This window comes from Camelus dromedarius, chromosome 7 (genome assembly GCF_036321535.1).
Source record: "Camelus dromedarius isolate mCamDro1 chromosome 7, mCamDro1.pat, whole genome shotgun sequence".
In the NCBI taxonomy this organism is placed as follows: domain Eukaryota; kingdom Metazoa; phylum Chordata; class Mammalia; order Artiodactyla; family Camelidae; genus Camelus; species Camelus dromedarius.
Window position 1 is genome coordinate 35,942,480 of NC_087442.1, and position 27,022 is coordinate 35,969,501.

General features: G+C 40.2%; 1 protein-coding gene across 9 annotated transcripts in view; it reads left to right on the forward strand.

Moving 5' to 3' along the window:
• The window catches only part of ELMO1 (engulfment and cell motility 1), a 490,805-nt gene that overhangs the window by 144,460 nt on the left and 319,323 nt on the right, over positions 1-27,022 (forward strand). For all 9 annotated transcript variants that reach the window (XM_031455196.2, XM_031455188.2, XM_031455189.2 and 6 more), the window contains exons 6-8: positions 10,167-10,336; positions 20,001-20,036; positions 26,189-26,288. In XM_031455196.2, the coding sequence (XP_031311056.1) occupies positions 10,167-10,336; positions 20,001-20,036; positions 26,189-26,288 (306 nt within the window). The remainder of the gene's footprint in view (positions 1-10,166; positions 10,337-20,000; positions 20,037-26,188; positions 26,289-27,022) is intronic.

Here is a 27,022-nt window from a genome sequence, read left to right on the forward strand (position 1 = left end):
GAAAGTCTGAGTTTTCCGATCACCTCAGCAGTTCCCGTATTCCGGGTGGGATAGCTCAGCTGTACTGATGGGTTTTACCTACCTGCCCACACAGCCGCCTAAGGCCATCTGCGCAAATTCAGACAACAAACAAAGCAGATAGAACCAGAGACAGCCTGTTATTCCCTTTACGGTCAGAGGGTGTGTCGGCGTGAGTGTGTCTGTGTGTGAAAGGGGCGGAGTTTTGAGGCATTTTCTAGCTTTGGTCAGTTGTTATGACAATTCATAAAAATACAGTTTAGGAAATGTTTGCCACTTAGAGTGTTTTACTGACAGCTGATTCTAGAAAATAACACTTTAAAGTCTTCCAAATAGAAGCTGCTAAACAAAATGCTCCTGTATGTTTAAATGACTGTAGCCGACTCTGTGGCTTATCTTGATCTTGCTCTCTTGCTTACAGACGCTTTGGGTAGTAGCATTAGCATATTTAAACTATGTTATTTCACAGTGCATTTTATCACTTTCTTAAAAAATAATCTGCACAAAATACACCAAGTGTTACTATTTCCACTCCTCATATGTGATGAAAACTGTGTCTAGCTCTCGTTTTCAGTTTCCACTGAATCCATGTGGTAGGCTAAAAATAATTTTAAAAATTGGGCAAAGCATCTGGCTAAGATTAAATTGTGGGTAAGTGTAACTACCACAAATTCTTCTTGTTGAAAATTACATTAGAGAGGCTTAAAAACTCAACATTTTACCCAGCAACATCTTGAGCCAAAACACAGCGACACGCTCAGGAGGATACGTTGCTGGAGGTGCCTGAACTTCCTTTCGGTGCCTTCTCTTCCACTTAATGGAAATTATCATTCGTACTCATTTTTCAGTGGCAACGTGATGAGCTGAGACATTTTTGTCTGCCTTAGCATTGATCGTCTTCCTTTTGTCACCAAGAGTTCATGCTAGTTTGACCTTTAGACCATGGTTTCATTTGGTTTTGGTTGTTCCTATTTATCCTGCTGAAGTGATTCACCTGCTTGTTGGGCAGAAGGAATACACCTTGCCCTTTGTTTCATCTCAGAAATTAGAAAGGCACTACTTTTTAAAAAAACCTAGTTCTTCTCTGAGCCAAAAAAGAAGTCAGTTCCCTTTTTTATTTACTGTAAGTTCCCGAACAAAATTTCTGCAGTGCTGAGCTATTCCTTAAAAGAAGGCTGGATGGGTGTTTGGCAGGGTGAAGTGTGTCCGCATCCCGAGGGCGAATGTGCTAACAGTGTGGTGTGACGTGTATCCCTGGCGACAGTGGCACCGGTGCCTTTCATGTTCCCGGCACGGTGATCGGAGAGATGTGAAAACCAGAGCACAGGGCAATGTTATGGATGGAATCTACCTGCATGAGACTGCGTTACATTTTCCAGAGAACAGTGATCCCCAAACCTGAATTACCAGTAGAACTTTAAAAAGGCTGATGCCTGGGACTTTAATGAGAAACTAGATAATGATATCTAGGAATAAGGTCCAGGCACCTGTGCTTTAGGTCAGCCCTTTACGGTGTGGCTGTAGCCACTGGGTCTAGAACTGGGAATTACTCAAAAAGCAAGGTATTTTGGATCTGTAAACTTCACTTGTTGCGGGCAGATGACTTTTTCTTAGTGTTTGACTGAAAAATATGGGTCCTCATGTGCTAACTCTTTCACTTTCGACCTACACTATAAAAATATGTTAAAAAAATAACTGTCTTTATCAAATTTGCTAGGAAGTGCTGGAGTGCCATAAAGAAACCAGCAGATGGTTTTGCGCTAGCTTTTACAAGTCCTTTCATCTACCTCAGCCGAACTCTCTGTAGCCAGCCAAGGATGCGTACACCCCGCACGTGCACACACACACATGCACACGCATGTATGCACTTTTGGTTTAGGTAATGTGCAGCTGTGCTGAGTCTCACCTCCACGCTATCAGTCGTTCTATTTTTGTTGATTTTTACTGATGAATCTATTTTCAGTCCTCCTCTATTATAGAGCGACCCTTCTTGGATCATTCCCAGTAAAATAGGACTTTACTAAGGGAAGATCTAAAAAAAACCAACTTGCATCAATAACCTGCATCCTTGTTATTCTTTTAAAGGCCCAACACTTGGCTAATGGTCCTCTTCTGCAATGCACATCTGTAGACAGTCTCTCTAGCGGCCATCCTAAACGTGGATCTCTTTTAGGTGTCATATCTTTATCCATCTCCCCAGTATCATCGAAACAGAGCCATGAACACACCCAGGAAATGTGTGCAAATGTGTGTGAGTTTCCAAGCATTTCAGGGTTGGGAGACCTTCAGATGGTGCAGCTAAGTAGTGTTCCTTGTACCTGCCAGGAAAACAATAGCTGTGGAACAAATTCTAACTTGAGGCCACACATTGCCTGGAGCATACTTTACATACATTTTTTCTATGGTTCCTATTAGAAGTAGCTTGGGTTGCCAGACCATTGTTTTCACTTTCCCATAATTTTTGTTTTACAACGTTTTCCTAGTAAATGTATCTGTTGTCTCAGACTGTGGAAAGCCACTCTAAGTAGGACACAAAACCCAGAAGCCATAGAGAAAAAGATTGATAAATTTGACGACCAAAAAATTAAAACAACCCCACAAAACATTTATGTTTGGAAATAATTCCAGAAACAAAGTCAAAAACAGCAAATTATGAAAAACAATTGGCAACGTACATGATAAACAGAGGGATAATTCCTCAATTTGTAGGATCCCTTATGGATAAACAAACAAACTGCCCCCAAAACAGATGGCCAAAAGCTATAAACAAAAATGATCTCTCCCCCCACTTTCTCTCTCCCCTTCTCCCTTGATCTATAAATCTATATATCTATTTATCTATTTCATCCTGGCAGGTAGATATAAATATACGTATATAGAGAGAGAGACAGAGAGAAATTATATATATATATATATATATAGACTGTCTATATATATAGAGAGAGAGATACATGGTTATATAAATCTATATAGACGTAGATATATATGAAAGAAGAAACGCAATCTTTTTCTCAAAAGAGATGAAAATCTACACTCCTAGATAATCAAGGTGTGAGGTAAAGATGCCGTGATATCAAGAGTATAAATTGGTACAGCCTCTTTGGAGGGCAATTTAGCTGTATCCACCCAAGCTTAAAATACATATGTCTTTGTCCTGACAGTTTTACTGTTGGGAATGTATCTAATAGAGATAGATTCACAAAAGCACCGCAGGACACACACACGCGCACACACACCATACACGTCCATACATGGCTGTATGCATCATTGCTTTCAGTAATCAAAAACTGGAACCTGTTAGCTGTCCATCAGTTGGGACTAGTTAAGTGCGTTAGGTAATAACCATGTGCTAGAATGCTGTGTAGCTGTTAAAAAGAATGTGGTATACGCTGCCTCGGAGGCATCGTGAAATTTTATTATGAAGCGCAAAAGTAGGTTGCAGAACATGGTGTATAGCGTGACCCCCATGATGCACATGGAAAGGAGGGGTATGTATGTCGATAAAAGGATAATAATGATTCTCAAGGGATAATATAAGAAACTTAACACTGGGCTAACTTTATAACTTCCGGTGGTACTTACGTATTTTTTTCAATACCATGTGCTGGTGTTATTTTTAATTAAATAAATACACACAAAAATGAATATTGTAATGTCATTACAGAGTACAAGAGGTGAATCATAATGTTCCATGCTGAAAACATTTCATTATTCCAAACTGTTAGGTTTTCAGAGCCCTTTTATGTATGCCTGAACTCTTCTTGCCCGTTATTCCTCATTTTGGTCCATGTGGACGTAGCAAATAAAACTGCTCATCATTCATCTACTGTTGCTTTGTCAGCTCCAAGGGTAACTCTGCCTTTCTGCTCTCTCTTCTTTAGGGGACTGATATTACAAGCATCTAGGTCAGAGAGGCTGTCACACTGATTTTGGGGGCTAATTACTCTGGCAAAAAGAAAAACAATGTTATCCCCGTCACTGTGGATTCAGGTTATCACAGATTCTTAGCAGTAAGACCATTAACAAGTTTTTGAACCAATTTTTCTCCACTGAGCTGGGAAACTTAAAAAAGAATTGTAAAATGTTTTAAGCTCTGTTTCTTGCCATTGCCCTCTGAGCCTAACTTAGAAGCCAGTGGAGGCTTTTAGGCAGAGGAGAGACAAGTTTACTCTGGCTGCTGCCCCAGAACAGATTGCGGGGTGGCCAGGGGACAGGCTCGGAGTTCAGCACAGCAGTCCCGGCAGGAGATGGAGATGGTGTGGGCTGCCTGCGTTGTAGGGATGTAGAGGGTCTGAAGGCGTGTTGGAGGGCAAGCCCCCAGCACTTGCTGGTACTTTGGATGTGGTACTCCTTGAAGGAGGCTGTGAGGATGCTCCCGGTGTGTGGGCACGGTCAGCAGTGGCGCTGTTCCTGGACCGCAAGGTTCCCAGGACGGGGAAAAGGAAGAGTTCGAGATGCCTGCTATGTGTCCATAAGCACATGTCAGCCAGGCAGTTTGGTATGTGTGCTGGCAGCCTGGAGAATATAGTGTGCCAACCAGCACAGATACATGGTGTGGAAGGCCGTGGGCTGGATGAGGTTGGCCAGCGTAGGGAAGGCAGAGCCGTGGGCATACTCTCAGGTTTAGAGGAGGAGCCGGCCACAAAGCCAAGAGAAGACAGTGCTTCAAGGAGGAAGGAACCTTAGGTGTGCTGGTGGCTGCTGAGACAGTGAGGAAGATCAGAGGAGGGAGGTGGGCGTGCCGCATAGAGATATCCGGGCTCAGTGTGTCAGGGGTGAGGGTGGAAGCCCTGATCGTGGAGGGGAGGAGGGGAGGCAGTGTGAGGTGAAGTGAGGCGGCAGCTTTAGACCCACTCTTTATTCCAGAACTTTTGCAGAGAATGGGAGCAGTGAAATGAGGGCCTAGCTAGAGGGGAACTGGTTCAGTGTACAAAGGTTTCTACCTTTCTGTTTGTTTTTTAAGACAGGACCTATTAAAGATGTTTGCAGCTGGAAATGATCCACTGCAGAGCGAGAACCTGATGTACAGAAGAAAGGGGGATAAATTAGAAGGAGAGTATTTGAGAAGGTGAGAGAGTAAGGGCTCGAAGCTGCTGTGGAGAAGGATTAATGTTAAATAGGAAACAGGATGCTGAGTGCATAGAATCAGGAAGAGCAGAGCATGAGGACAGAGGCTCCCGGCCGTGTCCTGGGAAGTAGGAAGACGCAGGAACTCCTGGCTAACTGCTTTGATTTTGTCAATAAAATGTGAGTCAAGATCACCAGTGTGAGGGAAGCAGGGGATAGGGAAGTTTTAGGAGAGAGGAAAATGTGAAGGCATCATTTTGGAGGGACATAGCAAACATTCTAGAAAAGTGTAGTTGGATTGCTGGGCAATATTGAGTGTGCACTTGAAAATATCTGTGCTTGTGAACCTATGGGCTTTTTTAGACTACTTCTTAACTGGTATCATGGACCCAGAACCGTTCTGGAAGTTCCTTGGGGATCATTTTAATGGGGACCTCAAAGAAGAGAGATGGAAATGCTTGGCTCACAGCCACCTTACATACCCCTTCTGTGCCCCCGCTGATGCCTCGAGGCTGTTTCCTTCTGAGCCTGGGCCCAGAGCTCTCAGTCCAGGACCTCAGGCAGCTACATCAAGCTGTTTGAGTGGCTGAATGCGAAGCTTGTTTTCTAGCCTTAGGACAATACCAGCAAATAAAACCTACTATCTGATAAAATCACCTACATGTAGGCTCTTTTCATTTGTGCTGACTGCTTGAAAAATCAGAATTAAGTCTATTTCATTTTTTAATAATACTGATTTTTCCCCTGAATGTAAAAATATTGTAGAATCATGGAGAACTTGAAAAGTGAAGCTTGCTACAAAAAATTATGCAATATTACAATTCATAAATAACAACGGGTCATATCTTGATTTTTTCCCCCTTGGATTATGTTTATGCAAATACGTGTGCATGTATATTCATTATTTCTTCATGTGTTTAGTGGAATTTTTTTTTAACTCCTGGTAAATGCCAGGCACTGTTTTAGATACTGGGAATAAAGTGGTGAGCAAATCTGACATGTTTCTTCTTCTCCTTTACGTTCTGGTGGATACACACCCATACCCGTACACACACACCGCTGCCCCACAAACAATAAAATGTATTTTCATCCTAGCCTTTCTCCTAACAGTCCATCATGAGGATGTGCGCATGATATCCTATATTCTCTGAAGGTTTCATTTTTAATTCCATATACTATTTCATCCTATGACGATATCTTGAGTTATTTAACCATTGTCCTATTGTTAAGCATTTTGGTTGCTTATAGTGTTTGAATATAGGCTGTTTTAAGAGCTCCAAAGGTACCACACATCTGTCTAGATATTTAAATGCATCCTTTCAGTCAGGGACACTCATCAGCACCCAGGATTCCTCCAGTTCTGCTGCTCATGAACTTCTTAGATCGCCTGGCCCCGTCTGCTTGTCTGTCCTCACCTCCTTCCACTTTCCCCTTTGGCCTCTAACCGCAGACACACTGGTTTCCTTCTGTCCCTCAAGGCATGCCAGGCTTTTTCCTCCTGTTCCTCTTTTGCACTAACCATTCCTGCTGCCCAGAATATCCCCCCACCCCTCCCCAATGTGACTGACTCCTTGTCAATCAGATCGCTGCATAAATGTCACTTCCTTAGGCTGCTTGTCCCTAAAATCCACCCCATCTTAAAAAGCCACCAGTCACTCTCTATGGCATTCCTCCTTCTAGGTTTTGCTATGAACTCAGTGCAGGAGAAGTGTGGATGGTTCCACAGAAACTTCTCAGGCTGTTGCGTTCATGACCTGGACGGTGCAGTTTGACACTATTTGGAGGAGCCTTTATTATTGTTTTGGGAGGGACTCTTTCGCTGAGACCCCGGCAAGTCAGAGTATTGCTTTGTTATTCTGGCGTGTGACTATCTTGGTAAAATATTTTCAGTTTCCACAGCAGTAACTGATTAGCAGTCCTGGGATTTAGGATTCTTCAGTCTTGATTCCTCTGCTTGGGACACTTGTCCCTTCCAGGTTTCTGTTGTAGTCCCTCTTCACTTCTCTAATTTTAAATTTATTCATTAGTTAACTTCTGAGTAGGTAATACTTGAAACACATACAAAAGTAGAAAGATTGGTATAATAAATCTCATCTACCCAGATCCCACAGTTACTGACTCATTCTTTCTATTTTCTTAGAAAACGTTCCGCCTGAGAAGTGCACACCTTTAAAAGGGCAAGTGGATTCTCTTTCTGGTGCAGTAAGCCGGGAGGAGCTTGCAGTGCCCCCCGCTGGAGAAGACGAGGTGGTAGTTAGGAGACAGAGGCGGAGCCCCTGTGCCCCTGTGGGGCTGGGCCGCGCATCTCATCATCATATTGAGATGCAGTCTCCTTAGTGTTTTAGAGCCATGGTTCTCAGCCTGTGACGCCAGGACCAGCAGCATCAGCAGCACTTGGGGGCTTGTTAAAATACAATTTAGGGGACCTCACCCGAGGCCTACAGAACGAAAACTTTGGGTGGAGCCCAGGGATCTGTGCTTTAAGAAGCTGTGCAAGTGGTTCTCATGCATGCCACCATGGGAGTCCCGCTGCTTTAGAGCCTGTTCCCAGAGTCCAGTGGCCAGGTTCTGTCTCAGCCCAAGCGCGGACAAGCCATGTGATCCTGGGCGAGTTATGTAACTTCTCTGCACTTCCCTTTCCTCTTTATAAAATGAAAATAATTAAAGCACCTACCTGATAGGGCTCTCATGCCGATTGAATGATTTCTTTCCTGGAGGTGTTTAGAATAGTGGCTCATAAAAAAAGCTGAGTAACTGCCAGCCGTTTTTATTACTAGTATTAATTGCACCAAATGCTATTAGTTAGTATTTAAAAAAATTTTTTTTTATGGAAGTATAGTTGATTTACAATGTTGTCTTAGTTTTTGGTGTATAGCAAAGTGATTCAGATATATATATATATATATATATATATATACACAAACACATACGTATTCTTTTTCATATTCCTTTTCATTGTGGTTTATTACAGGATATTGAATATAGTCCCCTGTGCTATACAGTAGGACCTTGTTGTTTATCTATTTTATATGTAGTAGTTTGTATCTGCTAATCCTAAACTCCTAATTTATCCTTCCTCGATCCCCTTTGTTTTCTATGTCTGAGTTGTTTCTGTTTTGTAGATAAGTTCGTTTGTGTCATATTTTAGATTCCACATATAAATGATATCATATGATACTTGTCTTTCTCTTTCTGACTTACTTCACTTAGTATGGTAATCTCTAGGTCCATCCATGTTGCTGCAAATGACATTTTTGCATTCTTTTTATGGCTGAGTAGTATTCCATTGTGTATATATATATAAATACTTATATATACACCACATCTTCTTTATCTAGTCATCTGTCCATGGACATTTAGGCTGCTTCCATGTCTTGGCTATTGTAAATAGTGCTGCTATGAACATTGGGGTGCATGTATCTTTTAGAATTATAGTTTTCTCTGAATATATGCTTAGGAGTGGAATTGTTAGATCACATGGCAACTCTATGTTTAGTTTTTTAAGGAACCTCCATACTGTTTTCCGTAGTGGCTGCACCAATTTACATTCCCACCAACAATGTAGGAGGGTTCCCTTTTCACCACACCCTCTCCAGCATTTGTTATTTGTAGACTTTCTAATGATGGCCATTCTGACTAGTTTGAGGTGATATACCTCATTGTAGTTTTGATTTGCATTTCTCTAATAATTAGCGATGTTGAGCATCTTTTCATGTGCCTGTTGGCCATCTGTATGTCTTCTTTTGGAGAAATGTCTGTTTAGGACTTCTGCTCATTTTTGGATTGGATTGTTTGTTTGTTTTTGTTATTGAGTTGCATGTGCTGTTTGTATATTTTGGAAATTAAACCCTTGTTAGTCGCATTGTTTGCAAATGTTTTCCCCCAGTTTGTAGTTTGTCGTTTCAATTTGGTTGTGGTTTCTTCTGCTGTGCAAAAGCTTATATGAAAGTTTGATTAGATCCCATTTGCTTGTTTCACTTTTATTTCTGTTGCCTTGGTAGACTGACTTAAGAAAATATTAGTATTAATAATGACAATGAAATCATTTTTGAGTCCTCATTATTATCATAATCTCTATAGTAAATGCAGACTTCTTGCTGGGAGAGAAAATGTATTTTTCAAGGAATTTAAAGTGATTTGCTTGGGTTAAATATTGTATGTTAATGTTGATGCTGTATCCCCATTTGAAAATTTTGGAGAATGGAACATCTTTGAAAATTAAAAAAAAAAATGATTTTCACTCAGCTCTCCATTCTCCCTTTAGAAAAATGGGATTTAGGATTTTCTTACTGTTTGTCCCAAGTGAAAGGTAGGTATGGAAACCTTTACTGGATGAATGAGAAATACAGACGACACATTATTTTCTAGAAGTTCAGCTCCTCTGGTGTGTTTCTGTTCCTCTCTGTCCTACATATAGAAGCCCAGTGCAAATGCCTTAAAGAGGAGAACTCTAATTCTAGGCAAAGCTGCTAATTTGGTTGCCTAATTATTTTGTTTTAAATTCATGCAGTAAATAGCTAATGCATGTGAAACATATGTTGTTGAAAGGTGGAATTTACAAGCTCCATTATGTTGTGCTGGAAGATTTTTAGTAACCCGGAAAGATTATTCAGGTGTCTAATGAAGCTTTTGAACATTGTGTGTAGGCCGTTATTACTCAGAGTATTGACTGAATGGGTAAACATGCTGTATAAATTTGTGTAATTGCTTAATTAAGCAAATAGCTTTTTGTCACTTACAGATAATAATTTTACTTTGAGAGTAAACATTCTCCCCATTCTCCCCTCCTCACTGCCATACCTGTTCCGTTTCTGGGGCATTTAGTGTTCTTGTGCTCTTGCTTTTCCTTGAGATGGAAACATAGGTCCTGTCAAAAGAAGGCAACTGATTCCTGTCGTGAAATTGACAGGCATTGCCTGAAGGCGGAGTCATTATGGTTGGAAACCTGCCCTGGGCTTGTAATATTCATCAAGACTTGTGCTTTTGGCCTTTGTATCTTCATTTTCCAACGAGATGTTAATTTTTTGTCTGTTGTGATTTCCTCTGTGAACACTCTTTGCTTTGTTTTTGTCCCCGGTGAGGCTCAAAACGCCCAGCAGCTCCATGAACGAATCCAGTCATCAAGTATGGATGCCAAGCTGGAGGCCCTGAAGGACTTGGCCAGCCTCTCGCGGGATGTCACGTTTGCCCAGGAGTTTATCAATCTGGATGGCATCTCTCTCCTCACGCAGATGGTTGAAAGCGGCACTGAGTAAGCATCTTTTATCTAGACTTCTACTCTGCCCTATACTTCATAGTATTCTGGGTATTTGTTACTTTCCTTATACTTGCAATTTCTAGTTTTAAATACCAGAAATTGACTAGGGTTAGGAAAGAAAAAAAGGCTTTTAAGATAGTGGGTGGGGTGTGTTTTTGTAATCTAAGTATTACTACATTCTCCACCCACCAACTAGCCAGAATCTAAGACAATGTCTGAAATTTCATATTTATAAGGAAAAATATTAAGTCATTATCTCTAAGGGCCTTTCCAACACTAAAATGATAATTTTACAAAATAAGAATCCCTCACATACCTTACCTATCCCCAAGAAAAAGTTTCCTTCCCTGATTCCATTTTTTTAAAAAGTTAGAATACCTCCTCATGTTTCAAAGTCTTCAACCGGGTCGAAATAGCATCCCTGAAATAATTTTTTTTTTTAATTAACATTTGGAGTGTGGGTAGTGGTAGAGCACATGCTTAGTATGCACAAGGATTCAATCCCCAGTACCTCCCTTAAAAAAATTAACATTTAATTGATGAAATATGTGTTCTTAGTTATTTACAATTGAATGCAATAAACATTTATTCGGTACTTACTCTATGCAAAACAGTGGAATTGGGAAAACTTAAAAAGATGTTAAGCCTTACTATTCCAGAAATTTATGGAGGCAGAATTCAGTTGAGGTACAATTCCTCCTGAAAGCTAGGAGTCTAGAAGTTGGGCCAGTTATATCTCATGGAACCTTACCAGGGGGATGTCAGTGAGTAGGCCTTGAAGGAGTTTGAGTTCTGTCATAAGCAAGAAAGGAATGGGCATTGCTGATTGGGGAGCTCACCAGCTAGGGAAAGGACCTGATTCTCTGGTGTGATTGTGGAGTCTAAGGAGCCAGGTGGGTCTAGCTTTTATATGTGCGGACAGATAACTCCCTTGACCACAGGATATGAGGGTGCGTGCGGTCCGCAGGAAACTGCTCATTTCCATATGGTCAGGTGCTACTGGTGAAGACCATTAGAGCATGCAGGTTAGAGCAGGTGAGAATGCTGAGCCAGCTAACTGCATATTAGTATGCTAAAAAAAATAAAATGCAGAGTTGGTACAGGTATCTATTAGGAAAGAATAAATACCATTGAGAATTGGGGTTTAAACCTGGGTCATTTAAATCTCTCTTCAGTATGTGGTGATGTAAAGACTGACCCAATGACTGAATGTGTTAGAGACCTGTCTCCTCGGCCCACTCCCTTCCTTCCTTCCTGTCTCCTCCTACACTTGGCATTATTTAGCCTCTGCGATTGGCACTAATGAAAGATTCTTGTTTTTTTCTCATTCAAAGAGAGCATGTTTTGTAACAGCAGGAATATCTCCTATGTAAGAATGTTCTCTAGAGTTTGGAGCTGGGGGTCTTACTTCGTAGACAAGTAGAGAAAATATCTAGGAGTGAATGGGGAGGAAATGTCAAATCCAAGCGATCTGGCAAGCAGGATCCGGTGATCCAGACGGGTGTCATTAATTTTTTTAACGATGACTAAACCTCTGCTTATTAAATTCTTGGCAAACATTACCTTGGAGTGGGGCAGGGGATCTAAAATTCTGGGTGTTATCAGAATCCGAAGTGGTTACTATAAACTGGAGTTGGATCTTGAAACCTCTCAAGGGAAGTTAAATAAGTTTAGGGATCCAAGAGGCTTGTTCAGGGAAAAGGAGAAGAGGGTTCTGTCTTTGTCGGAAGCTCCAGGCTGAAATCTGGTGTGCGGTGTGTCAGATCCCTCACCCCTGTGGCTAGTGAGCTGTGGAGTGCGAGTTGTGATTGCAAACACCTTCACTGATAACTGTGGGTGACTTCATGTGATTGCCACATGTGGTGGCCCTGCTTCACCCCCGTCACTACTTCTGGTGGGACAGTGAGCCCTGGGGGTTCTGCCTCTGTCACACTGACACTGTGTTAAGTAAAACTGCAAAAATGCTCCCACGTTTATTGATTTATCTAAGTCTCGGCCACTGATGTATCAGAAACAACATACCAGAGCCAGTTGTAATGCAATCTGCTGATATTGGATGGTTCTGCCACAGATACCTGGGTATCCCTGGGCTTAGGCTCTGGAATATTCAGAATGACATTGTTTTAATGCTTCCAGGTGTACCAGAATTGCAATTGTAATTACAATTACAATGGTAAATACACTGAAAGCAAGGGTCCCTGTGAGATGTACCCTGAAGAGAAGGCTGGGGATGACCTCCAGTACCTCTGGAGGTTGGCAGTTATGTATTGGACATTGAGGAAAAATGCATGCTAGGAGCTTTAATTTTTTAGTTTCTCATTATATTCATTTGCTAGTGCTTCTGTAACAAAATACCACAAACCTGGTGGCTTACATAACAGAACTTAATATTCCTATGGTTCTGGTGGCTGGAAGTCCAAAGTGTCGAGGTGTTGGAAGAGCTGGTTTCTTTCCTGCAGCTCTCTCCTTGATTTGCTGAAGGCCACCTTCTCCTTGTCCTCATAGGGTACTTCCTCCAGTGCGCGAGCATCCCTGGTGTCTGTGTGTCCAAATTTCCTCCTCTTATAAGGACATCAGTCAGATTCGTTTAGCACATACCCTAATGGCTTTATTTTAACTTAATCACCTCTTCAAAGGCTCTGTCTCCAAATACTGCCCCATCCTGGTACAGAGGGTCAGGGATTCAACATATGAATTTGGGGGGTGGGGGACACTATTCAACCCAAAACACTCATCAAAGGAACACTTACCACTTTAGCTTGAGAAGAGAAAGAGTTAAAACTGACACTATGCAGTGTCAGCATTATTGCTTTTCACCTGTGCTGTGGCCTTGCTCTATCACTCATCTTGCCTTATGTATAGAGTGGCCCAAAGACTGAGGACTGGGGACAGCAGGTCTGAATTATATCTCATCGTTTCACACGTAGATACTGAATTTACCTTATGTGAACCACAGTAATTGATTTCCTTTTTTCTAAAGTATATCATACTCATTAATATTTTGATTTTTGCTGATCTGTAAGTCATTCCAGTTTGTTACATGCAGCCAGGTTTCAGACAGATGAACAGAACTCAAGACCAGATCTTGGGTGACTTCTGGGTTGCCTTGTCTCTTTCACTTTCCCATCACACTATGTTACTGGGAAGGAACGATGTCTCTCTGAATCACCTTTGGTGTGTGCCCTCCTCACCATCTGACATAAGTTCAAAGTCATGCTACTCTTAGGGGATGGAGGAAAGAGCCACTGGAGCTGTACCACCTCCTGCCTGCCTTCTGCTACGTCCTGCAACTCATGCTAAGAAGCTGCTCATTCGATGCACAGCTGTTTTCCAATCCCTTGCCCAGATTAAAAAGAAAAAGAGAAAGTCACTTTTCTTATAAAGAAACTTGGCTTCTCAATTAAACGTAAAGCAAGACTTTAATTAATTAACAGGAAACCTTTGGAATAGGAACTGCACAAATTAAATAGATCCTGCAATTTGGAAGGCATCTACTTATGACTCCTGGGCGGACTTCCAGCTGGGGAAGGCAGAGGCTTCCTAAGCAGGACCTGTGGAAATTTTTAGGAAACACTGAAGAAATGTAGTTGGAATTTTTCTCCTTACTTTGAGCTATAATGAGATTCAAAGACTACTTGCCTGCTTGTCATTACCCAAGGCTGAGCTATTAAAGGTCTCTCTCCAGCTGGTACCGGGAGGGACGATGGGGGAAAAATTAGCCACAAAAGATCAAGGTGGGGGTGTCACGTTGGCAGAATACAGTGTTTAAAACTTGAATTTAATTTTTCCATTCTTGTACAATCTTGAAATTCCATTCCTCGTTTCAGCTCGAAGCATAGATGTGGAAGCAAATAAATTTGTTCCCCAACCTGAGCCAGGAAATAGTGTTGGGTGAGGAACATTAAGGAATGGATAGTGTTTTACCAAAAAAAAGAAGATGGGTGTTAAAAGATTTCTCAGAAACGATGTATTTTATTTTATTTGAAAGAAAAAAAAATTGTACCTGCAATTCTAAATCCATTGTAGTGACTAACACTGCTTTTCTTTGGGTTTTAATAAACCTCTGTGTTCTTTGTCTACGCTGCTACGCACACAGACAATCAGGCAGTTTACCCTGTGTCCTTCTACTGTTCAACAGTCAGAGAACAAGGGGAACGTTTCCAAGAATGAAAGGGCAGGAGCCTTCTAGTTTCCCGCTTGGCAATAGGACAGGAAAATTACGCCTTTGGATTATGAGTAAGCTGTAGCACCACCCTGGGCAGAAAAGTTAGGAGTGAAAAAAGTTAAATTTCATGTGTTTACAGAAAGCTCAGTTTTTTTGAATTTGCTTTCTCTCCTTAATTAAAAAAAATCATATTTATTGTTTAAAAAATAGATATACATAAGCTGAAGGAGGAAAACAAGAATCATTTGTAATCTGCCTTTCCAGGGACAAATATTTTCAACACCTTGGTGTTTTTTGTTTCTGTATATTTTTTTAGATCCACACACATGCACAGGCTTTACAAAGGTAGAATTAGAATTTTCGTGCTCTCTGTAGCTGGCTTTATGTACCTAATGATATTTCCATGTAATTAAATATTACCCCCTCATCATTTTTGTTATTTGCATATTAATTCATTTTTGAAGCTCTGTTGAGGTACAATTGATAGACAATCTACTATGATAATTTGAAAGATATGCAGAGTATAGTTAACCATTCCCCTAATGTTGGATATTTACACCGTATTCAGGTTTTCTGATGATTGTGAACACTCTCTCGTCAGCTTTTCTTTCAGCAGAATATTTGTGAATATTTACTGTGTTGGAATAAAATTCCTGATTCAGAGGATATATACACATGTCTAAGCTGTTTTAAGATAAAAACAGCTCCATAGCTTCCTGACGTGTCCTGATTTGTACTTACCATTCATGTAGGAGTACGGCCATTTCTAACATTCTGGTTGATACTGGGCTGGTGTTCCCTTAGGGATTCTAACTTTCCTAAGAAAAATAGCAGTGAGGAGTTTTCACTAATCTGGGGAATTTACGAATACTTTTTATTTGCTTGGTTGAAGTCACTTCTCCAAAATTTGGCTGTATTAGGAACAGTGGAAAGGGCCTCACAGTTATTTTAGAGATACGTAAAGCGTTTAAGTAATTGTCTTAAATCAAACCACATTTGTCGTGTAAATTATTAGCCCCTCCTCCTTCTGTCATACAGATGACACGGATGATGATGTTTGTGTGTCTGCAAAGGCATGTGCACTGGGTTTATAAAAAAATATATATTATATATATATGTGTATAACTGAGTCACTTTGCTGTACACCTGAAACTAACACTGTAAATCAACTACACTTCAACAAAAAATAAAAAAATTAAGAAGGTGGCAAGAAAAAAATGGTCATTTTTAATACACGAAGAGTTTCATATTAAATTTTGATTATTCAAATTCCTTCTCCTGGCCGGAATCAGAGCTGTGGCTGTTTCTCAAGAGACGTGAAAATTGAGTTATGACTTGAATGAAGTGCCCTGAACGTTGTCGTGGCTTTGATGTTGCCCTGGCACCAACACTTGAGAATGGATTTGTAGGTTTTATTCACTTAGCAAAGAGTAGATCATTTGAATGCTGAATATTCCTGATACTGGATTAGACACACGGCGGGAGCTGTGGGTGGGAAGCACAAACATGCATGTGACAGTTTGGGACTTTGTGTGACCCTTTTTGAAATTTTGTCTTCACACAAAGGATCAATTTCTTTTTTTGAAAAGTAACTCTGTTAACCTCCACGGACATGGATGATCAGCTCTAACTTATGCTCTTGCTTCTGAGAATTCAATGTCTCCTAGAAGCCTGGGTTGTTCTGGAAGGTCCAGGCCGGGCCAAATTGATCAGAGACTCACTGCCAGCCGCCAAGCGCAGGTCACACCATGTGTGTCCTGCACTTCACCTCGGACAGAGGCCACCGGGAGGAGCAAGCAGCTCCCCAGACGGAGCTGGAAATGAAGCTGCTCCGGGTGGTCTGTGATCCCCAGCTGAGAAGCCTGCCACGTCCTCCCAGCCCCCTCCGCCTGCTTTCCGGAGCCTCACTCGGTAGAGCGCAGAGTTCCAACTAGAGCAGCCCTTCTGGGGATCCTGCCAGAAATTTGCATCACAAACGCCAAAGGGGCCAACTGTCTTGGGCTTTGTTGGGGGTTGTGTGGCCGCAAATTCCTTAAGCTGGAACTCCTCCTCCCCACCCTTCTTGGCTTTGTCTCTGAGTCTTTGTCCATCACTCTGGTAATGGAAATGAGAAGGGGTCGCACAGCCTGCTTAAAGAAGAGATTATCTTCTGCTTGGGAAAAGGATACCACAGCTTGGGCTGAAGTGAGGGGCTCCTGGTCACTGGGAAACATCAGCCTTCCCAGAGTCATTTGTTCTTCTGATCATGTTTCGTTTAAAATGGATATATATGGAGAGAGAGGAGAGGGCTGGAGAGAAAGAGAGAGAGGGAGAGAGAGGACCTCAGTTAGGAAAACAAACATCACAACAGAAAGCTTCCTCTGAGGCCAAAGTGAGGAAGTAGAGGAGAAACACTGGGTTTTGGCGCTGAATTTCTCTCTGCACTCTGGTCAAGGAGAACTTCCTTAAGGCCAGGGTCTGCCAGTGGAGGTGGAATACATGTAAAAACCTAAGGATGCTCAGGCCCCAGGCCAGAAAGCTATTTTGAAAAATTACAGTGACTGCTTTATATATCACACACATACATACACACCACAAGTATTCACTTTGAAGCAGTTCTGTTAAAAGGTTAACTGAGGCATATTAAAACTTTTTAGAGTTTTTTTGAGCAAAAATCAGTTCGAATTGGTCAGTGCCAAACTGGGGAAGTGGTTTGGAACACCTTACCCAAGAGGAGCTGGTGCGGAAGGTGGGGGAGACTCTTAAAGAGAAGAGGGCAAGTGAAGCAGGGCAACTGTTTGGTTGGCTGTAGCTTAAGTCTAGTTGGCTGTTTGTAACTGCTTGTCATTAGGTTTCCATTTTCTAACCTGGAGGCATTTGCAGGTGTAGGGTTTTGGTTTCCCTGTACAGGCTGCCAGAGCATCAGAGCCTCCCCGATAAAGGCCTCCTTGTTTGATTAATGGAGCAGTTCCAAACTGAACGGAGAAGTTGCAAGATCAAGTTTCACCAGTTGTCCTGGTTGTGTCCTTTCCAGAGTCCCTTGCACCCATTTGTCCTGTCTTCTCATCTTTTTCAATCTGGAACAATTCCTTATCTTTCCTTTTCTCTCAGGGCTTTGACACTTTTTAAGATTATAGGTCAGTTATTTTTAGAATAGCCTGCAATTGGGGTTTATTAAAAGATAATTAATTAAACGTAATTATCAGGGAAAGATAAAAGCATGGCTCTGGTATAGGTATAAAATTGAACACGTGTTAAAAGAATGTATTTTACCCCTGTGACATGAGGAAACCAGGCAGATGTTTTCAAGGGTTTAAAAGAAGAGTCAAAAGGGCACAAATTTATGTGGAGCAAAGGAATGTTGAAATGAATTGCAAATGGAGACAAAATTGGTTTTTCACCTGTAGGTAGGAAATCAATTTAATCACCACTAGGCAGGGTGGGGAGGTGGGGGGACAATATACATATCCATCAGTTACCTCCAACTTAAAGACAACAGGCTGGAATCTGACAACCCCGAAGAGTATGCTGTAAGACACTGCATAGTTTCCCACTGAAACACAAATTCTTTTTTCTCCAGGTTTATCCAGAGTTTTCTCGTTTTAAACCCTTGTTGCATGTCTTTGGCTGAATATCACACATGCTGGTGTTTATTCATTGCATCTTATTACTGGCACATGGGGTCCCTTTGTCTTATTACTGGTGTTCACTGTGACCACTTGTTAAGACAACGCCTTCCAGGTATCTCCCTATGATGTGATTCCCCCTTTTTGTAAATAATTAAGAAATACATTTTGGAGTAGTTACACGATAGGAACTGGAGAGTGGTACAAATCAGGTTTGTGTATGTTTCCCCTGAGACTTGGTCCTTCAACAATGCCAGCACACCACTCTTTAAAACAATGTAGACCCATCTGTTCCTGTTTTCTTCCATGGGCTATAATCTATCACTGTTATTATTTATTTCGATGCTCAATTTGTCCCAGATATGGCTGTGGAAGCTTCTTCAGGCTGTCTTCTGTGTCCTGCCTTGTCTCCCAGTGTTCTTTGAGCATTTCTTTACTTTCTGACTCAACAAAATGTTCCAGGCTTCTCTAGATCTTTCCTTGTCCCAACCCTGGCAGGAGACATTTCTCCTAGGGGCCCCAGTTCCTTTTAGTAGGGAGTGGGGTTTGGCTCTTGCAAGAAGGCTCAGCCTCTGCTCAGGCTTGCCTCCCATGGCCACCTACTTCTTTCACTTTGCCCAATGGTTTTTGGAAGAAGGAAGAAAGGAAGCTTTTATTTATATACATATACATACATACATACATATATATATATGTGTGTGTGTGTGTATGTGTATATATATATATGTGTGTGTGTATATATATATATAAATAAATAAAAGAAAGGCAGGTAAAGGAGTGGGGAGGGAGGAGGGAAAAGGAAAATCTCTATATACATTCTTAACTCCCCAGTTTTTTGCCAAATACTAGATCTGATTCTCTCGTGGTCAGTTAGGTTTCTGAAGTGGTTACATTTTATGTGGTTGAAAACATAAAACTTAACTTCTTCCGAATCAAGCACCCACTCTGCATGTGCTTGGCGTTATAGTGGTCTAGTTACAGAGTGAGCCTCTGCTCTAAGGGGCTGAAGGGCAGTGAGATGTCCTGAGTCTTAGCAAGTGCAGGTGCAGGCGCCACCCTCCGTCTGGCCAAGGAAGGGAAATTAGAGGTCAGGGAGGCTTCCCAGAGGAGCCTCGAGTCTGATGCACTTGAGGTAGGATTTCTTTTGCTAGTCTGACAAGGAAGGGAAGGGTGTTCCCCTAACAGAGGGAATAACATACTTAATGCCAGAGAGATTTGGCAGACTTGAGGAATGGGAAGTGGTTTGATGAAGTTAGAATCACTTGTTTCCTAATCTTCTTGACCTAATCTCCAGTTTTTTAAGAAGCATAATGTCCCTTCTTGCAGACAAGGTTTGTCTATTGTACACTTTTTTTGCAGGTTACCATCCCAGAGTTCCATCTGTTGTCCAAGACGATTGCAATGTCTCATGGTGTCTTCCTTCAGAAGAAGCTTTTTTTTTCTCTTAAGAAAGAGAATTAGTGGGCATTTTACCAAAGAGAGAAAATCAACTATTTCTCCACTATTGAACATATACTTAAAAACAACTGGACTAGTACTTTTTGGTCCTACTTTTCTTATTGAAAATATACTCCTCTTTGTCTTTAAAGATATCCCCCCACTGAACATATACCCATTCTGAGCCAAATGGAGTGTTCTTGTTGTCTTGACTCATAAGTAAATGCAATTGGTTGGTTTCAATAGTTTAATCCTTGCCCTGTGATTGTGTCTTATCATTAAAGAACACCAATTTATTATTTGGAAAAGTGTTTTGAAATGAATAAAGTTCCCTTACTTCATGGCAGTTTAATCTGCCCTATATCTAATCCTAGGCTTTCTTCATGAAAGGTAATTTGTATAAACATCATTACTTTCATGCTCCTGACATGACTGTTTTTAAATTTTACAGACGATACCAGAAATTACAGAAGATCATGAAGCCTTGGTAAGAATTTCTAATCAGTCGATACAGATGATACAGCACTTCCTTCTTCTCTGCATAATTAAACGCTGTCCTCTGATGGATTGTGTAACTGTGTGTCTAGATATTTTAAGTGATTTTTTTTTTGCTTTCTTTTTGATGTTCTTATAAACAGGTTCTTTAAAAATTTATTTCCCTTCTCTTTTCGCTTTGTGGTAGAAAGAGTACTTCATGTTTGTAACCACAAAATGATCACATCAGGATTGCTACCCTACTCCTGGAGCAAGGCTAGGCATAATTTTATGTATTACTTTAAACAAGAGCTTTCTTTTTTGTGGCCTGTGTGATGTTCAGAGTCAAAAGTCTTTGATTTTCTTCAGTGCCTAAGTAAGAAAAAGATCCGCATTTAAAAAAGTTCAGGATTGAAGTATGGAATGAAAATTATTTACTTTGAGTCTGAGAAAGTCACCTATACATTCAGTGAATTGCATGGTATTTGTGTCTGGACATCTCAAAACTTCTTTCTTAGAGTAGTCCCTCTTCAGTGTCTTTACTATCCACTAAGCAAGGTGAGTCCAAATAGGGCCTAACAAATTCTTTATAATAGGCTGAACAAATTTCCATTTTGCCAAATTGTTAAGCGTACAGTCTCAGTTTGAGAAGGCAGACTGAATGGCATCTGAAAATGTGCACCTTATTTTTTAAGCCTTCAGAGAAGAATGCCGATCACCTTCAGCATATGATACTGGTCTCGAATCATTCATCTTCTCCTACCCCTCCCACTAGAAAAAGTATTAGTAGTAGGAACTGTTCAGTTATTAAAATCTAATAAAGTAGAAATATTGAGTTTCTAGGGTAAAGCTGCTTAAATCTACTTTTGATGTGCATTTCTAATAGGGTAGAAACATTTAACGGTAATGGCAGTAGAAGCCACCTTTTATGAGAATTTACTCTGTCCTGGGCTGCCTCAATGTTGACACTCATTACTTCTAATTCACACTATATCCACCACACAGGATTAGTAAAATTAGCATTGTTTCCTTCATGCAGAAGTTAAAATGAGGTGGTGGGAGTTAGGATTCAACTGATTTTTTTTTCTCTCTCATACAGTTTGCTAATGCAGAAGATTTTTTGGCTTTGAAGCCAAAACAATTTCTTAAAACTTATCTGCCAATAGTTTTAACCCCTTGTACTAAAGATTGGGAGTAAGGTGATATGCTCACTTTGGGCACGTCTAGTCAACATTGTACTGGAGTTTTTAGCCACAGCAATATGTCAAGAAAGAAATAAAAGATAGAATGATCAGAAAGGAAGAAGTAAAATCAATTCTATTCATAGAAGACATGACTGTCTATGTAGAAAATCCTAAGGAAGCTACGAAGAAACTGCTAGATCTCATCATTGAATTTAGCAAGTTTTAGGATACAGCATCAGTAGATGAAAGTGATGTATTTTTATATGTTAATAGTAAACAACTAGAATAAATAAAATTTTTAAATTTCCATTTATAAAGTATCAAAATCATAAAATTCTTAGGAATAAAATTCAATATCTGTTCAATGCAAAATAAATATATCGCTGAAAGAAATTAAAGAAGACCTAAGTAAGTAGAGAATACACCATTTCATGGATTAGCGGACACAATATTGTTTAGATAGCAATTCTCCGCAAACTAGGTTCAGTGCATTACAGTCTAAAAAGAAATTACGAGCCAATCCTAAAACTTAAGGGAAGTGCATAGAACCTGGAATAGCCAACCTAGTCTTAAAGCCATAAAAATCAACAGAGTTGTAAGATTTCATTAACTGACTTCAAGACTTTCAATAAAGTTCGTTATTAAGACAGTATGATATTGGTTTAAGAGGATAGACTGATCAGTGGAATAGAACAAAGAGCACAGAACTGATCCACAGTTGAATTTTCAACAAAGGAGCCAAAACACTTAATGCTGACATAAGTCATGCTATGGTTGTGAAGGCTGAGGGAATGTCTAAAGGGCAATTTAGAAATCCATACATTTCAGCGTATATACGTTTTACCACAAGCAAAAGAAAATACTCAGAAAGCCTCAAAGGGCAGAGCAGAACTGTATTTATTAACTTTGGCCATTAAGGATATATTCCGTATGATTTATTAGTAGTTTTGCAACTGGCCTTTATTTTCATCTTACCTGCGCTTCTCCCTTGGACACAGCACCCAGTGGAAACATTTGGAAGCACTATTCTTTTTATAAAATTAACAGCATTAATTTAAATGCTTTGAGACTGACTGAATTTTGTTGGAATGAAGATGGTCTCCACTGAATTGATGAGAAACATTTATCTGAATCCTTCCAGCACACATGGTGTGTTGGCTGTGGCACGGCTCTCCACCAGCATGTCAAATTTGCAGTCGGCCTAATTTGTGGCAATCGGTACTGCAAAATCTTTAGCTTAGCACTTTATAAGAAACAAGTAAACAAATAAAAATGCTCTTGCATGCGCCATGTGGTTGCTTTATACTTGTAATCCCTTTAACCTTGATCTTCTGCATTAGGACTGGTTTCAGAGACAGGGCCTTTGCTCCTTCCTGCCTTCCCTCTTCGGAATCTGAATCACTCCTGTGGCAGGGGAAATAAACATCTGTGTCAGGGCTTGATAAGAGCTTTTATAGCTGCCTCATTTGAAATGAGGCGACTGAGTCCTTTGATTCGGAAGGTAATAAAATTTTTGTATGGTTATCCTTTCCCTGCAACTGAGGATTTGAAGTTGAGTTCTGAAAAAATTCTCCTCATAGAAACCTAGTATGCCATCCAGCAACCAGTTATAATGAATTATATAAGTCATATAAACACTATATGTAGTATAGTATATATGTATGTGTATTATATGTTTTATATGCATAATATATATTACATATAATATACCCACATGATATATATAATACATAATATATAACATAAATATATGTCTAACATTATGTCTATATATGTGACATAATAGATAAGATTATATTAATTGTAATCCTTTTATATGTACATAATGTATTTTATGATACATAATATATAACATATAAATATAATGTCTAATAACATTATTTATATCTATATAGTATGCAAGATTATATATATGTCTAAAAACATATCATAAAGCATATATTATATATGTAAATATATAAAACATTATTAGATATATTTATATAAGATAAATATAAATTATATACATTTATATAAAATGTTATTTGATGGACCAAGAGAGTGATCCTTCCTCTGGGCACCTGGCATGCGATTTGAAGAGCTTCTCTCACTTACCAGCCGTTCACACTAATAGATGATTACAAAACACAGAAAACCCATGCTGTAGTCTCATGGAAGCTGGCATCCTGGCCCCAAAAGCAGCTTGGAGATTTGGAAACCAAAGGATACTCTTTCTCTTTTTCCCCATCTTATCCCCAGGTCCTTGCAGCCTGTCTGAGGAGTCTGTAGGCAGAGTTCTGAAGCATTTGAGGAGGGACTATCCCCAGATGTTACCAAGGCCATCTGGATTATGAATCCATTGAATGAGGAACAGAGTCATTTTGCCTTTGGATAATTAGAGAGCATAAATACAATTTTTCTTTTGCTTTTAAAGCAGTTAATGAAAACTAATATCATCTTGAGTCCCAGCTACGGGGAATGTAAGATGGGTATGATCCCAGCTGTATGCACAATCCTTTCTCTCTGCCTGTCCCAGCGCTTGTTCTGAGTGACACGCAGAGGCAGTGTTTGGCACTGTGCCGAGACCACGGCGGCTACCCTCCAATGTCGTGTGGGTGGGAAACTTTCAGAAGTGGAGGTCTTTCGGCATGCCAGCTATAAACAAGTGGCAACCATTAGTTATCACGTGGTGGTTGTTTTTTCTTTTTTCAAGTTAAAAAAAAAGTGCTAATATTGTTTACCACTAGCAATAATAAAATAATAAATTAGCTAATATTGTGTACTGCTAATACTATACATTATTATGTAATAATGTTTTCATGGTAATACTAATGCTTACATAGTCTATTAATAAATCTTACTAATTGCTTTTATTTCCTGACATTCTTATTTTCCTGAGACAATTTCCATTTTTTTTTTCTTTTGCAAACTGGTGTTTGGATTTTTCTTGTGACTCATTGTCTGTAGAAAGAATCAGTCTGGAATTTTTATGTAACCTTTCTGGCTACTCTCTCTAATCCACTTTCCACCTGCCTTTCTACTTCTTTTGTTCTCTCCTTCAAGTAAGTTTGAATTTTCTGGTTTGGAATGTCTTTCTTGGGGCATGGTCCTCTGATGCCACCTAGGGGGCACCTGTAAGACTGGGATTGCCTGTCTGTTACTCAGAAAAGCCTTTATTTATTATTTTTTTAAATTAATTTTTAAAATAAAAGTATAGTCAGTTTACAATGTGTCAATTTCTAGTGTACAGCATAATGTTTCAGTCATACATACACATGCATTTATTTGTTTATTTTTATTTATTGATTTTATTTTTTTAGAAAAGCCTTGTAAAAACCAGTATTTGCTGCTTTTCTATCTGACTTAAATGGTTTGGCTTTCCTTGCAATTTTTTTTTTTTTTTCGGGCTCCAAGGACAGAGAATTCTTGATACAATGAAGACAAATATTTGAATATCATGGGCCTTCTGTACCTTATAAAAACATCGCTTTACATAATGATAATAACTAACATTCACATGCTGCTTTCTATGTGCTGCATACTGTTTGGAGTGCGGCAAGGATGGTAGCTCGTTTCATTTCCCCAGCAATCCTCTGAGTGAGGTACCACCACCACCACCACCACCACTGTCGTCCTCGTCTTTCATAAATGAGGAAACTGTGTCAGTGACTTGCCCACCTCTGCTGCCTGACTCCAGAAACCACCCACTTCACCATTTCTACCTAGTACATGTCATCCCCTCTGATGTCTGGTGGCTTTGGGTCACTGTCCTTTCCTGAGAGCCGCTTCCTCTTTTGTAAGTTCCTTTTCAGTCTCACAGCTTCTGAGGTGATGCAGAATTTCCAAGGTCCATTATTGAGACTGGGCTGAGAATACAGGGAAGAAGGGAAATTGCAACGCTGTTTTAGAAGAAATATGAGCCTGTTTTTAATCTGTTTATTGAAAGGGGTTGGAAAGATTCAATCTAAACATTTTATGAGACTTTGTGGTATAGCAATTGTGATATATATGAATCTACAGATTAAAAATCTGAACAGCCAGTTTTATTTTTAAAAAGTCAAACATCTGAATCAGTGAGGTTACACACAGTGTGGAGATCCTGGTGGGTATAATTCAGTGTACTTGAAGAAAGAGTATTTATCTTGAGAGTTTTAAGGCAATATTTATTATGATGATAATTTACAATAAAGGTGGGTTTCTGTAAAAGATTCTCAGCGTTGTTTTGAAAGCACTAGAAAACAGTGCTGACCCACTTGTGAGACCTTTCCTACAGCCTTCCAAACCACAGCAAGTCTATGGCCAGCAGACAGTTGTTATCCATAGTGTTCTAGAAAGATATTCCATAAAACCTATTAACTAAACCTACAGTGCTGGCCAGTGTGACATAGAAATGAATATGCTTACTTACATGTATATTTGTATCCATGTATATGTGTGTATACACTCACCCAAAACACATACACATACACACATATGTATAGACCGCATGAATCCTTTGCAAAGTGCTAATTCTATTAATAGAATTGTTTCTAACCTTCCCTGTTGGATACGCAGGGATAATAAAAGAAGCCCACAGCCCTCGTCCTAATTTTTGTTTGCTGGGAAGCTTCTTTAAGCGATCATCTACTAACTGCGTATATGCTACACACTTTATTAAGTGCTCTACAGGCAGCCCTGCGGTTAAATAGATAACACTATCTAGTTTTTCAGCGAAGAAGACAGAGGCTCAGAGAGATTAGTGACCTGCCCAGAACAGCACAGCTCACCTGAGTGACAGCGTGAGCCCAGGAGGCCCACAGAGGCCCTGGCTTCCCTCTGAGAAGCCAACCTGACTCTCTTCTACTGACTCAAGGACGCAAGGACGTTGTCTGCGGCCCAGATGCTCATCCCAATGATCTTTACAATTCTGCCTGTATTCACCTTCCTAAAGTTTTCTCACTTCTCTTTTTCCTTGTGCTCAGCTCTTGGGCCCAACACCCTTATGCCTCCTTGTGTTTTCCAGCTTTGGAGACATGCTGTCCTTCACCCTGACGGCCTTTGTGGAGCTCATGGACCACGGAATAGTGTCCTGGGATACGTTTTCAGTGGCGTTCATTAAGAAGGTAATTCAGATCGTGCTTTTCTAGGTTTAAATCACTTCCTTCTTTTATAGGTATTTTTCTCTCCTTTAACCATATTTTGTAGTTGTTTCCTTTAGTTCCTTCTGTTAAAGAGTGAGTGTGATTTTTGATAATATTATGTATGTGTGGATCAGGGCATCTAAATTCTATGTGAAAATGACATGTTCTCCCCACCGGGATAATAAGGAATTGTGCGTGAGAATCCATAGTCAAGGGGAATCAACGTAACATGTTGTTAAAACTAGAGACGAGTCTGCTGAGTCACTGTTCTGGACTCAAGACTGAGGTAGAGTTCCTGCTGTCCTTCCTGAACCTTCTCCCCTCGAGTAGCTATTCAGGAAAAGGGAAAGAGGCAAAATATACTGATTTCTTACAGGACTGAGTTTGAAGCAGAAAGATAAAGAGGAGTGCTTGGGTCCATTACCCTCAGGCAGAGTAAGCCTGCTTACTGTAACCTTGGTGCGTTAAATGTCTCCGGGATCAGCTAGTCTGACTAGTTCCTCCTTCCTTAGGAGAAAGCTAACAAAGGGACAGGCAAAGGTGGACCTGGTGTGGGGAGACAGGATGGAAGAGCGCTCCCTCCACTGTAATACAGACACGCCTGCAAATTTACAATTTTGTTTCCAGTCTTATAAGCAAAAACGAGTAGCCCTGACTTTATAACTATTACATTTAGTATTAAGTCGAGAATCATTATCATGTATTCATTTGTTAAC